At 38.9% G+C, this 15504-nt stretch overlaps 1 protein-coding gene across 1 annotated transcript in view; it reads left to right on the top strand.

Moving 5' to 3' along the window:
- ABCA12 (ATP binding cassette subfamily A member 12) overlaps positions 1 to 15504 on the top strand; it is a 186284-nt gene that overhangs the window by 139567 nt on the left and 31213 nt on the right. Inside the window, exons 28-37 of the mRNA XM_060301454.1 lie at positions 535 to 681; positions 1593 to 1779; positions 3554 to 3772; positions 5250 to 5446; positions 6252 to 6412; positions 7824 to 8060; positions 9729 to 9879; positions 12187 to 12439; positions 13001 to 13087; positions 13904 to 13997. Of these exons, the coding sequence (XP_060157437.1) occupies positions 535 to 681; positions 1593 to 1779; positions 3554 to 3772; positions 5250 to 5446; positions 6252 to 6412; positions 7824 to 8060; positions 9729 to 9879; positions 12187 to 12439; positions 13001 to 13087; positions 13904 to 13997 (1733 nt within the window). The remainder of the gene's footprint in view (positions 1 to 534; positions 682 to 1592; positions 1780 to 3553; positions 3773 to 5249; positions 5447 to 6251; positions 6413 to 7823; positions 8061 to 9728; positions 9880 to 12186; positions 12440 to 13000; positions 13088 to 13903; positions 13998 to 15504) is intronic.

Genomic DNA, 15504 nt, shown 5'->3' on the forward strand with positions numbered 1-15504 from the left:
GTACGTTTTTGATGCTATAAATGAATAAAAGACTATTATTCTATTCCAGTTATATAAAATTTCTGTAAAAGAGAGGTATATAGAGACAAAGCAGATCAGTGATTGCCTGTAACTTGGGTTGAAAGTAGGGATTATCTGCAAAGGGCATGGGAGAAAGTTTTGGAGTTATTGGAATTTTTGGATTGTGGTTATGGTTGCACAACTTTATTTACTAAAAATCGTCTCACTCTGCACTTACAATGATTAAATTTTATGGTATGTAACTATACCCAATGAAGCTGTTTAAAAAAGAAAGAATTTTTTAAAAGGCTATCCTTTTTACTTTACTTTGGAAACTGAGACCACAAAAAAATAAAAATACTTCCTGAACGCTGTATAGTAAGTACTCTGTTATTTAGCTTCTGATGCTTAATATTAGCAATCAATTAATTACTTTTCCTAATACAATTACTTTTCCTAATACAATTTTTCCTAATACTTTTTCCTAATACTTTTCCTAATACAATTACTTTTCCTAATACATTTTTGTTACAGGTACATATGGTATGGCAGCTCCATGGTATTTTCCATTCCTTCCTTCCTATTGGAAGGAGCGGTTCGGATGCGCAGAAGTGAAGCATGAGAAAAGCAATGGCCTTATCTTTACTAATATCATGATGCAGAACACCATCCCATCTGCCAGTAAGACAAGTAGGTCAACAACATGCATTATTATGAGAGAAGTGATATAAAATTTACATGACTAGTGATTTTAATTATCTTTTTCTAAATGGCAAAATTATCCTTTTAGTCATGGATGAATATGTCTACACATATGTGTTGGGACTCTTAGAGAGATTAAATTGTGGCTTTTTCTGAGCTCATTAGCCCAGTTGGTTAGCATATGGTGCTAATTAGGCCAAGATTGCAGATCCCTTTGTGTTCCAGTTAGATTCACACAGAGAGAAACTTTGTTCCTTGGCGCCAGTCTGCACCCCTCACCTCAGCCGTCTGTCACTAGTCATAAGGAGTAACCAAGTAACAAGTATGGATAATTTAGCCTAACCCGTCAGCAACACTGAACACACAGTTTAAGGCTCATGTTTTACTGACATTGGGTGAGCAGTGTCAGCTTCATAAAGTAAGGATGACCCATATAAGTGGTCCTTCTGTGATGCCTGAAGGAAATGTGGAGAGTAATTAATGAACCAATTCTATAAACCACAGATCTGAGCGAGCCTTGTCACTGTAGACATTTATTCTGTAAGTAGATATCATCCTGTCCAATTGGAGGACCAAGCCTTAAAATTGTGTTTTGAGTATTTGAGATCTGTGGAATAAAGGAGAATTCATTATTATGATACTATATTCTGAGACTCCTTTTTCTGACAGGGAAGGGCAATATAAACCTTAGAGTGTGTTTCCACGCCCTCATTCATTTTTGAAACAAGTGAGAAGGCTGAAGACTATAGTAGATCATTTATTCCTGGAATGATTTTTTACTTTGAGGCTTGTGCTTTTATAGTCTTCAATTTTTAATTAATGAAAAGTCTAACTCTAGCTTCATTTATCTTCCTTGTGAGCTTACAAGTCTTTTCTTAATTTCTTTCCAGGTCCTGAATACGTGTTTCCCTCCAACACTGAGTCTGAACCTAAAGATCTCACGGTTGGGGTTGCCCTGCATGGGGTCACAAAGAACTATGGCTCAAAAATTGCTGTTGCTAACCTCAGTCTGAACTTTTATGAAGGACATATTACTTCATTGCTGGGGCCCAATGGCGCTGGGAAAACTACTACCATGTATGTTACTTTTCAACACTTAGGTGTCATGGAAGCATATTACTTAATGTTTCCTCACTTCTTTCATAAATATAAAGTTGTTACAACTCCCAGATGGATTAAGATAGCTCAAGTTGTTTCCTGGAAAATGGAGTCCAAGTCAAAGGTCCGAATTGTGAGCTCAAAGTCCAGATCAGACCCACCAGATAGGTTTATTTGCTCTACCTAATATTGGCACACTGGTACTTCTTAAAATTTCTAATTTCAGTGCCAGCATTTAAAAATGGGAGAGTTCGCCAATACATATAAATATTCCTGCTATCTCTTAGATAATAGGAAGTTCTGGCAACATTGGATCTACAGGCTTCGGTAGAGACAATTGTTTGGGGCTTGTTAGTGACTGTTCTCAAAGGGGCCATCTACTTTCTGGTTCATCCCTGGTCCCCACCTATCTTTACTGCCTCATACATTCAGTCTATTTCATTTCTTTGCATTTTTATCCTGGCCCATGTACCACTTTGGGTTCACAAACCTTGGTATAAACACACTCAGCCCCAGCCACTCTATTACAGAGAGCCCTTACCTTGATTCATGAAGAAAGAAAAGGATCACCAGCTATCAGATATAGATCAGAAAGGCCACAAGTGGTACATGGGCTGCTCTTTCTCTCTCTTCAGTTAACTAGCATTTTCCTGTATCCTAATGGAGAAGATTCAAATGTTTTTAAAGTGACATTCTGTTGAATTTTTTTCTGTGACTCACCTCCAGTGCTCTACTAGGCTTAGCTTGGAGTCAGCTCTAAGATGCTGTTGGTGCTTTAGGCCTTATTTGAGAACAAGTGTCTGTTGTTGGATATGCTATTTGCTATCATCATGAGTAAGCTCAGTGACTGCCAGAACATATACAAATTAATCTTTAGTAAATAAAAGGGGACAAAGGAAAGTTATGAAATGAGTGAACATGCAGCTACTCTCATTTATATGACCTGTTTCAATTCAGAGTTGGCTTTCTAGTAAGAATACAATGCTTAAAATGTAAGATTTCTAACAGGTAACAAGAGGACAATGAAGAAAAGTGATGGAGAAGGATTTTGAAGAGGCTATAATTTTAGCTGAGAAAGTCCCCATTTCAGTTTTCTGAATATAAAGAAATATGTTATTTGATTTTAATGTGTATTTATGGGAAGAATTACATATTATATTGATTCCCTATTTAATCCACAATAGTCATTTAAGATCTATTACGTGCAAGACACTAGTTAGGTACTGAGGGTGGTGAGATAACAAGTCCTTTCCCTGACCTCATGGAGCTTACATTTTAGTGGAGAAGATGGATATTAAATAACTTCCCAGTTTACGGACCATCTGAAATATGAGGAGTTTGTAGGTGAGAATATTTTCGTCACAGGGTAGAGTAAGGGACTTAAGATGACCAAAGTTCACGTGGAAAACAGAAATTTGAGGCTTAATTGCGTATGGGTACTACCTGATGCCAGGGAAGTGCAGGAGTTTGCTCAAGGAGGGAGTGCATTTGCAGTTAAAAAGCGCAACCATTTCTGTCATTGCTACCACCATCACCCCACCACTACCATCATCATCATCACATAGTGTTTCTATCACACTCTAAATTATTGGAGGCATAAAAGTAATTTTAATTTTTATTCCCAATTAATCCCATTGACCTGGCCTGGGAAGATACACTGTAACATTTTTTGCTAACAACTGAGATACATTTAGTCCTAAAATCTAACTCAGAGTTTTGGTTCACACCTAATTTATGGTTTCTTCATTCCCAGCTCACTGTTGACTGGGCTGTTTGAGGCCTCAGCAGGTACCATCTTGGTTTATGGAAAAGATATCAAAACAGATCTCCACACCGTGAGGAAGAACCTGGGGGTCTGCATGCAACATGATGTCCTGTTCGGTCACCTCACTACCAAGGAGCACCTCCTCTTATACGGCTCCATCAAAGCTCCTCACTGGACTAAAAAGCAGCTGCACGAGGAAGTAAAAAGGTCAAATATGACAGCAATGAGAACATGCGTGGGTAACTCCTCTCAAAAAGAGGTCAAGGTCTAGTAATAATACCAGTAGGAGACAGTTTCTCAGGAAACAATTGTTTTTAGTTTTTCTACTTTTCTAGTATCGTATACATTTAAGGGCATTATCCTCACTGGCCAGTTATTATACTGGAATTGTTTACCTGTCTTCATCTCTGACTCCCATATTACCCCCAATCCTCTGTTTCTAACCTCTGAGGCTACCATACTGGTCTTTTTTCTTTCTTGCCTGCCTCGGGTCTTAGTTGTGGCACACGGGCTTCTCTCTAGTTGTGGCGTGTAGGTTTTCTCTCTCTAGTTGTGGCACATGGGCTCCCGGGCATGTGGGCTCTGTAGTTTGCAGCATGCAGGCTCTCTCGTTGAGGCACGCAAGCTCAGTAGTTGTGGCACATGGGCTTCGTTGCCCTGCGGCATGTGAGATCTTAGTTCCCCGACCAGGGATCGAACCTGCATCCCCTGCATTGGAAGGTGGATTCTTTACCACTGGACCACTAGGGAAGTCCCTACCATACTGGTCTTAACTGGACTCCTGGCTTCTACTTTCCCTTGTACAGTCTATTCAAAGAGCAGACAAGGTGACCTTTTTAAACTGCAGATCAGACCAGGTCACTCCTTTGTCAAAACCCTCTTATGGCTTCTCACCACACTCTGTGAAACTCAGGAATGTTCTTACCAAGGCCTATGAGGCACTTCCTGACCTGCTTCCAATCCTTTTGATCTTATTTCCTTCTGCTTTTTCCCCATTCACTCTGCTCTAGGCACGCTCACCCAGGTGCACACTTAGTTATGCTAGGCCTGCTCCAGCCTCAGAACTTCCCATGTACCCTCTACTTAGAGCAGCCTTCCCCAGACAGCCCTTTGACTTACTCCTCCACCTTACTGGTCTCTGCTCAAATGTCAGCTTCTCTGAGGGGACTACCATGTGTAGAATAGATGCCTGAAATAGCATATCCCAGGCACTCATCTCATATACCCTGTATTTTTTTTTAATCACACTTATCATGAAATAGCATATTATAAACTTACTTGGGAATGTGTTTATCTACTGAATTTCCCCAGCGTTCCTCCTGATATACACACCTACTAGAACATAATCTCCTAATGGGTTAGGAATGTTATTGGCTCAGTGCTTTTCCACGGCACCTAAAACACAGTCTGGCAGAAAACAGGCAGGTACTCTATAAATATTTGTCAAACGAATGAATAAAATAATGAGCCATGTATTCCTTATGTGGTTTTCTGGGTATTAGTTTTATACCGCCAGCTAGATGATAAGTAACAGAAAACTGTATCATGAATCTTCAATAGTTTACCTTGCTGAGCACATAATAGTTGCTTAGTGAATACCTCTCATTTAGGGTGCTTTTTGTATTTTTCCATTGTTCACATTTTCTGTCTGTAAAAAAATAACCACTATATATCATTTTTTAAGGACTTTAAAAGATACTGGACTATATAGCCATCGTCATAAGAGAGTTGGAACATTGTCAGGAGGAATGAAGAGGAAGTTATCCATATCCATAGCTCTTATTGGAGGATCAAGGGTGGTAATTTTAGATGAACCATCCACTGGAGTTGACCCATGCTCTCGCCGAAGTATATGGGATGTTATATCCAAGAACAAAACTGGTATGAGTATCTTCTTACAACTTCGCCAAGCAACAGTCATAATTTTGCCCTCTGGGATGCACGCAAAGAAGTTAAAGCCTTTTCTGTTTATAATCTCCATTAAAGATCTAAGGTGTGCTCTTCCTTTTGTGAGGTCTTCTCTTCTCCCAGCTAAATTCCTGGATCAATTAGTTAATATCTATGTAGTGCCCACTGTGAATTGAGCACTTAACTGGCCCTTTTGAGAGCATGCAAATCCAATAGAAGTTCCAAATTCTGCCTAGAGGAGCTTAGAATCTAATTAGAGATACCAAACATACACAAATGAAAATAAACTGAAAACACACTAAATAAGTGCTAACAGGATGTGAAGCAAAGGAGCGATCAGAGTGGAGTGGCTTAATCAGAGAAGAATATTCAAAAAGTCTTTAAAATTACTGCTTTTTCATAGTGAAGGGAGGGAGGGAGAGAGAGAGACAGAAAGAAAGAGAGAGAAGGGAAGTGACAGAAAGAAAGAGAGAGCATGGAAGTGAAGCCAAGGGGACAGACTAAGGGATTAGGAAGAGTTGCCCCCCCTGCAGAGTGTGGACACTCAGCCTTACAGCATAAGCGATGTGTATTTGCTGCCAATTTATAAGAAAAACATTTAGGAATACCCCGTCCGCATTTCTCAGTTTGAAAGCTCATTCTGATCAGTTTTTCAGTTAGCCCATAAAACGTGACTCTCCTCCTCATAAATCACAGGATTTACTTGTGCTAACTCAGTACATCCTGGGAACTGCAGCTTCACTTTTCATTCTTGGTTGTTCTCCTCTGTATTTTCAAGCCAGAACAATCATTCTGTCGACACACCACTTGGACGAGGCTGAAGTGCTGAGTGACCGCATCGCCTTCCTGGAGGAGGGTGGGCTGCGCTGCTGCGGGTCACCATTTTATCTCAAGGAAGCCTTTGGGGACGGGTATCACCTCACACTCACCAAGAAAAAGGTTTGTAGGAGAGAAAACATACCTCATTATGGGACCGTAAATTAAGTTTTGTATGAAACAGAAGCAGAATGTGTCCAACTTTATTCATTGCTAAAATTAATCTGTTAGGGTCATGTTTCTCAAACTGAGCGAGTATCAGAACCACTGAAGGTCTTTTGTTAAACCCAAATTTCTGGCTCCACCCCCAAGAGTCTCTGATTCGGTAAATCTGGTATGAGGCTCCAGAATTTGCTGCATTTCTGCCAAGGTCCACATCAGCCCATGTGCTGCTGCTCCTACTGGTCTGGGATTGCACACTGAGAACCAATGTGCTCGATGAAAGAAAGGTCTGTACTAAGGTTACTGATGGAGGATCAGCCTGTTAGTTTCCCTAGCATTTCAGCCTCTAAGGCTAAAAATTAGGTTTTCCGCTCTATAAAAAGCAAATGAAGAGAACATGCAGTCATGTAATCACTTTCTGATCAGTATTCCTTGAATGGCAATGTGGAGATTAATTCAGACAGGCCAGTGGTGCTTTCACATCTTGGAAGAACAAAAGTGCTTACTAAGGCTCCCTGGACCACCTAAAATAGCATAGGTATCAACACTGTGCCAGAGGTATATGCTATTAGGAAGGTTTTGACCACTATCATTTATTTTATATCTGATCGTCCGGATGTGACTTCCAAAATATAAAAGAGTAGTTCATTGTTATATTCATTAATTCATTCGAAAACTTACGTATTAGGTGCATACGATGTCTTAATATGTGCCTAAGACACTGTTCTAGGTGCTGCGGGTACAGCAGTGAACTGATGATATTAAGATCTCTGCCCTCATGGAGTTTATATTCTGATGGGGTGTGGGGAATTCAGGTGGTAAAACTGATAAATATATTATTTAGAATATTAGCAGGTGATAAAGGCTGTGGGTAGAATAAAGCAGAGGAAGGGGCATGGGGAGTGCTGGGCGGTGCCATTTTAAGTAGGGTAGTAAGAGAAGGGGTCTCTGAGAAGGTGACAGTTGAGCCAAGAGTTGAGGCCAGGCAGAGAGTGAGCCATGCCACTATCTGGGGCAAAGGAACAATTGCAAAGGCCCTGAGGAGGAAGCATGCCTGAGCCTGAAGCGTCGGACGACAGAAGGAGTCTGTTGTCACTAGGGTGGGGCACATACATAAGAGGGAAAAGAGGATGGTGAGCAAGGAGGCTGGAGAAGGGACAGGGTGAGGCGAGAGAGGGGAGCCAGTAGAAAGTGACTTATAGGCAAGTAGAGGGGTCCCAAGTGGGACACGAAGCCACAAGAGGAGTGATGTGTTATCACTATGTGGCATAGGTCTGAACTGGCCTAAAAGAACTTGCCACCCTCTGATTGGGGCCCTTGGGCACTACAGTGTAAAGACAAGGGAGTTTTTAACTTCTCTTTTCGTCTCTAGAGTCCAAATGTAAATGCAAGTGCAGTATGTGACACGACAGCTGTGACAGCAGTGATCCAATCACATCTCCCTGAAGCCTACCTCAAGGAGGACATCGGGGGAGAGCTTGTCTATGTGCTTCCTCCGTTTAGCACCAACGTCTCAGGGGCCTATCTTTCACTCCTGAGAACACTGGACAATGGCCTGAGTGACCTCAACATCGGGTGTTATGGCATTTCAGATACCACCATGGAAGAGGTACACCTGGACATTTCCTTTTTGCTTAAAACTGGTTAACTTGCTGTTCCTTTAGAATAAATGTGAACAGTTCTTTTTAGAAAGAAAAGAAATATTTAAAAGTAAACATTTCAGGGCTTCCCTGGTGGTGCAGTGGTTAAGAATCTGCCTGGCAATGCAGGGGACACGGGTTTGAGCCCTGGTCCGGGAAGATCCCACATGCCACAGAGCAACTAAGCCCGTGCACCACAACTACTGAGTCTACGCTCTAGAGCCCATGAGCCACAACTACTGAGCCTGCGCTCTAGAGCCCACAGGCCACAACTACTGAAGCCCACGTGCCTAGAGCCCATGCTCCACAACAAGAGAAGCCACCGCAATGAGAAGCCTGTGCACCACAACCAAGAGTAGCCCCCACTCCCCGCAACTAGAGAAAGCCACATGAAGCAACGAAGACCCAACACAACCAAAAATCAATCAATAAATTTTAAAACATAAATAAATAAACATTTCAAGAAGGGAACCAAAAATAAAGATGCTTTTGATTACAAAAAATTTAAAAATAAAAAAAAAACATTTTACAAAATCAAAATCTTAAAATTATCTCAATACCGTTGTTATGTAAGACTGACTTCTGAGAACAAACCTGTTGCTTCACTTAGAGAACACATATCTTTTACATACAAATATGTTCACTTAAAGTCCCTCTCAAAAATGTTCACTTAAAGTCGTACTTATTTGTCTCAATAAATATGGTAAAAATTTAAAATCAAAATTGAGCTTAGAAACTAGAAAACAGGCCACCATCAAAAAAATCTACAAACAGTAAATGCTGGAGAGGGTGTGGAGAAAAGGGAACCCTCCTGCACTGTTGGTGGGAATGTAAATTGATACAGCCACTATGGAGAACAGTATGGAGGTTCCTTAAAAAACTAAAAATAGAACTACCATACGACCCAGCAATCCCACTACTGGGCACATACCCTGAGAAAACCATAATTCAAAAAGAGTCATGTACCACAATGTTCACTGCAGCTCTATTTACAATAGGCAGGACATGGAAGCAACCTAAATGTCCATCAAATAAAGAAGATGTGGCACATACATACAATGGAATATTACTCAGCCATAAGAAGAAACAAAATTGAGTTATTTGTAGTGAGGTGGATGGACCTAGAGTCTGTCATACAGAGTGAAGTAAGTCAGAAAGAGAAAAACAAATACCGTATGCTAACACATATATATGGAATCTTAAAAGAAAAAAAATAAATGGTCATGAAGAACCTAGGGGCAGGACAGGAATAAAGACGCAGACGTAGAGAATGGACTTGACGACACGGGGGAGGGGAAGGGTAAGCTGGGACAAAGTAAGAGAGTGGCATGTACATATATATACACTACCAAATGTAAAATAGATAGCTAGTGAGAAGCAGCCACATAGCACAGGGAGATCAGCTCGGTGCTTTGTGACCACCTAGAGGGTTGGGATAGGGATGGTGGGAGGGAGACGCAAGAGGGAAGAGATATGGGGATATATGTATATGTATAACTGATTCACTTTGTTATAAAGCAGAAACTAACACACCATTGTAAAGGCATTAGACTCCAATAAAGATGTTAAAAAAAAAAAGAAACTAGAAAACACATGCATGTTTTACACTAATGAAGTGTTCTGGCTTCTCTTTCTAGGTCTTTCTGAACTTGACTAAAGGGTCACAGAAAAATAATGATATGAGTTTTGAGCACTTAACACAAAAGAAAATTGGAAATTCCAGTACCAGTGTCATCTCAACTCATGATGATTTATCTGTGAGCAGCAGCAATTTCACAGACAGAGATGGTATAATAAATCTAATGTGCACATTTTGCTTAATTCCAATAAATGACCTAAGGGAGAAAAATCACAGGACAGATTTTTTTTTTTTAATTCAACTTTAAATTTTCTTTCTAAATTTAAAAAGACTAAAGAAATATAAGCTTTCTTTTTTATATACAAAATATTTATTAAACCCAATTGAATCCTCTGTTTCATAAACATTTTGAAGAATGTGAAAGAACTTCCTTGTTAGGGTGGTGATTAGTTTTTCTTCTAGCCACCAGAAGTCATTTTCAGGATATGACTTACTACAACTCCAGAGTTGTGTTCAACGAGTTAAAATCCTTCTTGTAATTGGTGGTGTCCAACAGTGAGCCAAGTTACCTTCTAAGGTAGCTCACTCATTGCTATTACACATGTTCAAGTGATAGTCATAGTCAAAAAAAGTTTTTTTGTAAAAAAGAGTCATCCCTCTTTATGGGACCTCATTGGAAAACATGTCTAACCTTCCCCCACCTCTGAGTGATTCATATGCTGAGAAAATTCAGGCTCTGAGAAGATGCTTTTGGGAGAGGGTCTCTGAATTGGTAAAGTTGGACTTGATGGTTAAGAATCTATAATAATAGGTTTCCCCACAGTTCTTCACATAAGATATGTTTGGAAAATCATGTTTCTTGACATGACTTTGAGGGATTGGGTTCTTTTGAAAATAACTTTTATCCTGTCTTATTATCTTTCTGACAGTTAATTTATGCCTTTGGAAACACTATTTACTTAAGGAAGCATATAGTAAAATCATGTATAAACGATGGAGTAGTCATTTCAACAGTTTGCTTAAATTGGGAAAAATTTCTAGGAATAGAACTTTTGATTAAACATTTGCTTGGCTCTAAAACTCAGAAAAGATAATCTCTAATGTTTGTGTAATTCTGGAACTTGGGAGTCTCATTTGTCCTCTGCTAGATTCCTCAGGTATCATCTTTTGGGAATATAATTGTCGAGACTATGGAATGGAAGACTTTGATTAGAGAGTGGTCATCTGCTTCAGGAAGTAAATGTTATGTATTTGCCTCTGCATTTGTCTCATAATTTGAAACTATTCTTCAGTCAGAATGTTCCCCTCATTGACATTATCATTTAGAAAGCACATTTGCTCCATTTGATACACCTGTAAGTCATCGACATGTAATTTCTCAAGAAACAGAAAAGCATACTAATTAACTTAAAATATTCAGCTCCTTCTGCAGTTCCCCTTTGCAGAGATATGAGTTTGCATTTAAACTTGTTCACTCTATTTAATTGGAATTCATTTTAAATTAAGCAGCTTTGTATTTTTCCTTATCCGCTAAATGAAGATCATGATTTTTGTGCTGCATAATTTGTGATGGAGAATTAAAAATATCCACAGAGTTGACAAATACTGTCATCTTATCACATGTAAAGGAGCACTTGGTGGCAGGCCTTCGGAGGGAATGTTATACTTGAAACTATTTTTAGAGGGGCTGCTGAAATTATTAGTTGTACGAGCAGTGTTGAGGAAGCAACAGTTTATGGCCTCCACAGCTGCTCTCACTCTCAGAAGCCTTCGGATATCTTCTCAGCACCTGAAGAGCATTTCAGGGCAGTGTGGGGTGGGTTTGGGAGGAAAGAGGGTAGACATTTTTTTCCAATGAGTTCTTTTTTGTGACTCACGTGGTAAAAATATAGTTTTGAAACGCCATATAATCAGTCCAGATTTCTAAAAGGAATGTAATGAATAAGTATTTGAACGAGAATTATACTTTGGAGGAGAGCATTTTCCTTTTCCTATGTTTGAGGTGACTTCACTGGACCTCACATTACAATGAGAGCCAATTACACTTACCATCACTAAGTTGCCCACAATAGGAATGAGTTAGACTAGGCTGCTGTTCTGGTTTCTATTTATTTTATTTGAATTCAGTCTTTTGATAGAAGCTACCTCTTGAATATTAGTAATTAGTAATAATACTGATTCTGCATTGAGACTTTAAGAGATTGGGAACAATATTCATTTATAAAATTCTAGATATCTCACTTTGACATGTAAAAGTACTATGTATATGACAGAGAATATTTTGCGTATAGTAATTTATAATTTTCAAAGCACTTTTACAGAAGCTGTATGAGATGGAGAGGCTCGGGCCCAAAGCTGATCAATGAAGAGCTGAACTTCAAATGCAAATCTTTAGAATATAAGCTTTTCCTACCATGCCACATATACCGTTCATCTATAGGTTCTGAAGTTACTTTAGTTCTGGATTTAGCAGGATTTCCCAGAACCGTATTAAATTTTTTTTTTTTTTTAATCAGACAAAATCCTGACCAGAGGAGAGAGATTGGATGGTTTTGGACTGTTACTGAAGAAAGTAATGGCTATACTCATTCAGAGGTTCCACCACACCCGCAGGAACTGGAAAGGTTTCATAGCTCAGGTTATTCTCCCCATCATCTTTGTAACCACTGCCATGGGCTTTGGTACGCTAAGAAGTTCCAGCGACAGCTATCCAGAGATCCAGATCTCCCCATCTCTTTACGGTACCTCTGAACAGACAACCTTCTATGCGTAAGTTTCTTCCCTTTAACTAAAACAACATTTCCACATACCTCCAGAGGTACATTGTGCCTGTGAATGCCGTGTAGTGCTAAAGAACCTAGTAGCCACAGTACCTGATCCTGCCAAAGGAATACACAGTTTGATTTATTGCAGCGTGATACTCCTTTTTGTGTTTGTCTAAAAATAAGGTTATAGTACATCTTTATTTTTAATTATGAGACTTTAATCAGGAAAGCCAGGTTAGGTATGGCTTCCCAATCTGTTGTAATATATAGCAAATAGCTTTTTATTGAATATTGACTAGCAGCGTCAGAATTCTGTATAATATAATGTTATATATACAGTAGGTGATCACTAAATGCATGTGACAAATAATAAGGCAGCCAAATAGAGACGTGCTTATTTTTTTGGTGACCATTTTTTTTTCTGAGTCTGAGTCTTTCTTAGATTTTTAAGAAAGCAGTCCTGTAGACAGCATATTTCATTTCTTCAAATTATTTATGAGCATGAGTTTAATATGGGAGACTAGTGGAGGAATCGTGAATTTGTTTCTATCCTTTAATATTACAGAAATTCTCACCCAAGCACAAAAGAACTGGTCTCAGCAATGTGGAGCTTCCCTGGCATTGACAACATGTGTTTGAATATCAGTGATCCGTAAGTGGTTCTTGTGGGGTTTTTTTTTTCAGCATTCCAGTTGCATGTGTGCATGTGTATGCGTGTGTGTATGTATGTGGGGGAGTGTGGTTAAGTGAGTGTGTGTGATTTGGCTGGAGGAGGTCAGCACCCTGATTGAACTCTAGCTTTAACAGATTTTATCTACTTCCTTTAGTTCATTCCATGGTTATGCTATACTGTAATAATAAAGAGGTGCTTTATACCTTGTAAGGTTCGTTTGTGTACATATTTTCATTAAACAGTCACAACCACCCTGTGAATTATTAATCTTATTTTTAAGATGAAGAAACTGAGGCTCATGTGGACTAAGATACTTGTCTAAAGAAATCTAGAAAGTAGGTTGTGTAGCTAAAGCTGAGACCCACATCTTCCGAGCTCAGTCCCCATGCTTTTGCACTACATAGTGTTGCTTATTGAAACTTCCAGGATAGTACATGACACGTGGAAACCTGACCTCTGTGCATTATTTTGCTAAAGTATCCCCTTCCCTTCAGAGGAGAGGATGAGAAGAGCAAAGAAAATAAAGGGGTCCAAAAAGTTCCATCCTGCCACATGAAGACAATTCAATGAGCTTTGGTCTCTTCACTGTTTAATCTTGAAGTGCTCTCCCTCAATCTCCCATAAAATGTCAGATCACTTGGAAATGGTTGTGCCATGTATATTCAAGTTATGAAAAGTCAGTAAACTGAACTTAGGACTATACACCTGAATCTAATACCAAATACTCACTTATGTGCTCATACATAAACATGCGAATGTACACATACCTCACTTCAATATCATTTTTACTTGCAGAAGGTGTTTAAAGAAAGACAGTCTGGGAAAATGGAACAGGAGTGAAGATCCTATTACTAATTTTGGTGTTTGTTCCTGCTCAGAAAATATCCAGGTAAGATGGAATTCGCTTTCAGTGAAGTAGAAAAAAGAAAGGAATAAATATCAAAGCTTGAAAGATCTATCTAGGTTACCAAAGAGTTGGTATCATTTCATTGTATGGAGGCTAGTAGCTCAGCGATGTCGACCTGGGCAGCTGAAAAACACTGAACTTCAGGTCACTGTTTTAAATCCATCTCAGGACAAACTTCCCGAGGTAGGTAATTCTATGACAGTCTTTGTGGAAACTGACAGAAAATGAGTTTTTGGTCTCAGTTCAGTTGTAACCAGAAAGCTCTGTGTTTCACATAACTGTCATATTTGAAAACACAGTGAGACTGCTACTATAGTGGTCATCTGGGAAGTTAGTAATGTGTAAGTCCAGAACAGAACTCTGTATGTCTCCAAGCAGCACTTCCAGGATGCAAGAAAAATCCATGTCCTGAAAGAAACATTAAAGATTCTCCAGCCAACACCCTGTCTGTATTCTATAAATACACACCTTAGTTTTCTAGGCCTATCAATTCAATAAACTTTAAGGAAAACAAATTCACTGGGGAAATTAAAGATTGTTGAAGAAAAGAGGTAACTATTAGTTTCTGAGAGTCACTATATTGTCAACTTACCTCTCAATAGGGGAGGAATCTAGCAATATTTTCTTCAAAGTGACATATGATTACGTCCTAAACTGTCTTGGTACAGTATTTTAAAATAAAGATGTTTTCAGTAAATGCAGCCTATTTTTGTGGTCTCACATAAGACGGTTACTAACAATAAAAGCTGGGATCAAGCAAGCATTTTTTGAAATCCTTGCACATATAAATATTATTCTTGCCCAGTACTCAAAGCATTTTCTAATTCCTTACCTAACCTAGCTAGTTTCTGAAATCCTTCATGTATTTTCTTTAGTTCACAGTAAAAGTCTACTAACTTAGTAACTAACTAACTTAGATAAATTTTAACTAACTAACTTAGATAAATTTTATTAATTAAAAAAACCCAGTAGATTAAAATTTTTTCAACCTTATATTCTGTTGATGGGAATCCAGATTTGTGTAAATAGCTTTTAAAAGAATTGACAGTGTCTACTAATGCTGAAGTTATACATACCCTATGGACTCAGCAATTCCACTCCTGTTATATACCCATCAGAAATGTGAATAAATTCACCAAGAGATATATACTGGAATATTCATAGCAATACCATTTGTAATAGCCACCCAAATTCCCAGCAACAGTAGAGTAGATAAATCAAATGTAATCTATTTCCACAATGAAATTCTATATACAGCAAGATGAGAATAATCTACACTACACACATCATATTCTCAGAAACAAATGATGAGTGAAAAAAGCCAAATACGAGAGAGTACATATGATACAATTCCATTTATATAAAATACAAAAACGGGAAAAACTCTTCTGTGCTGGTTACTATGGAAGTGGTAGGATTGGAAGGAAGCGTGATGAGGGGGCTTCTGGGGTAATAGCATTGTTCTGTTCCAGTTGCTGGTTCAAGGGTG

Source organism: Globicephala melas, chromosome 7 (assembly GCF_963455315.2).
Source record: "Globicephala melas chromosome 7, mGloMel1.2, whole genome shotgun sequence".
NCBI lineage: Eukaryota > Metazoa > Chordata > Mammalia > Artiodactyla > Delphinidae > Globicephala > Globicephala melas.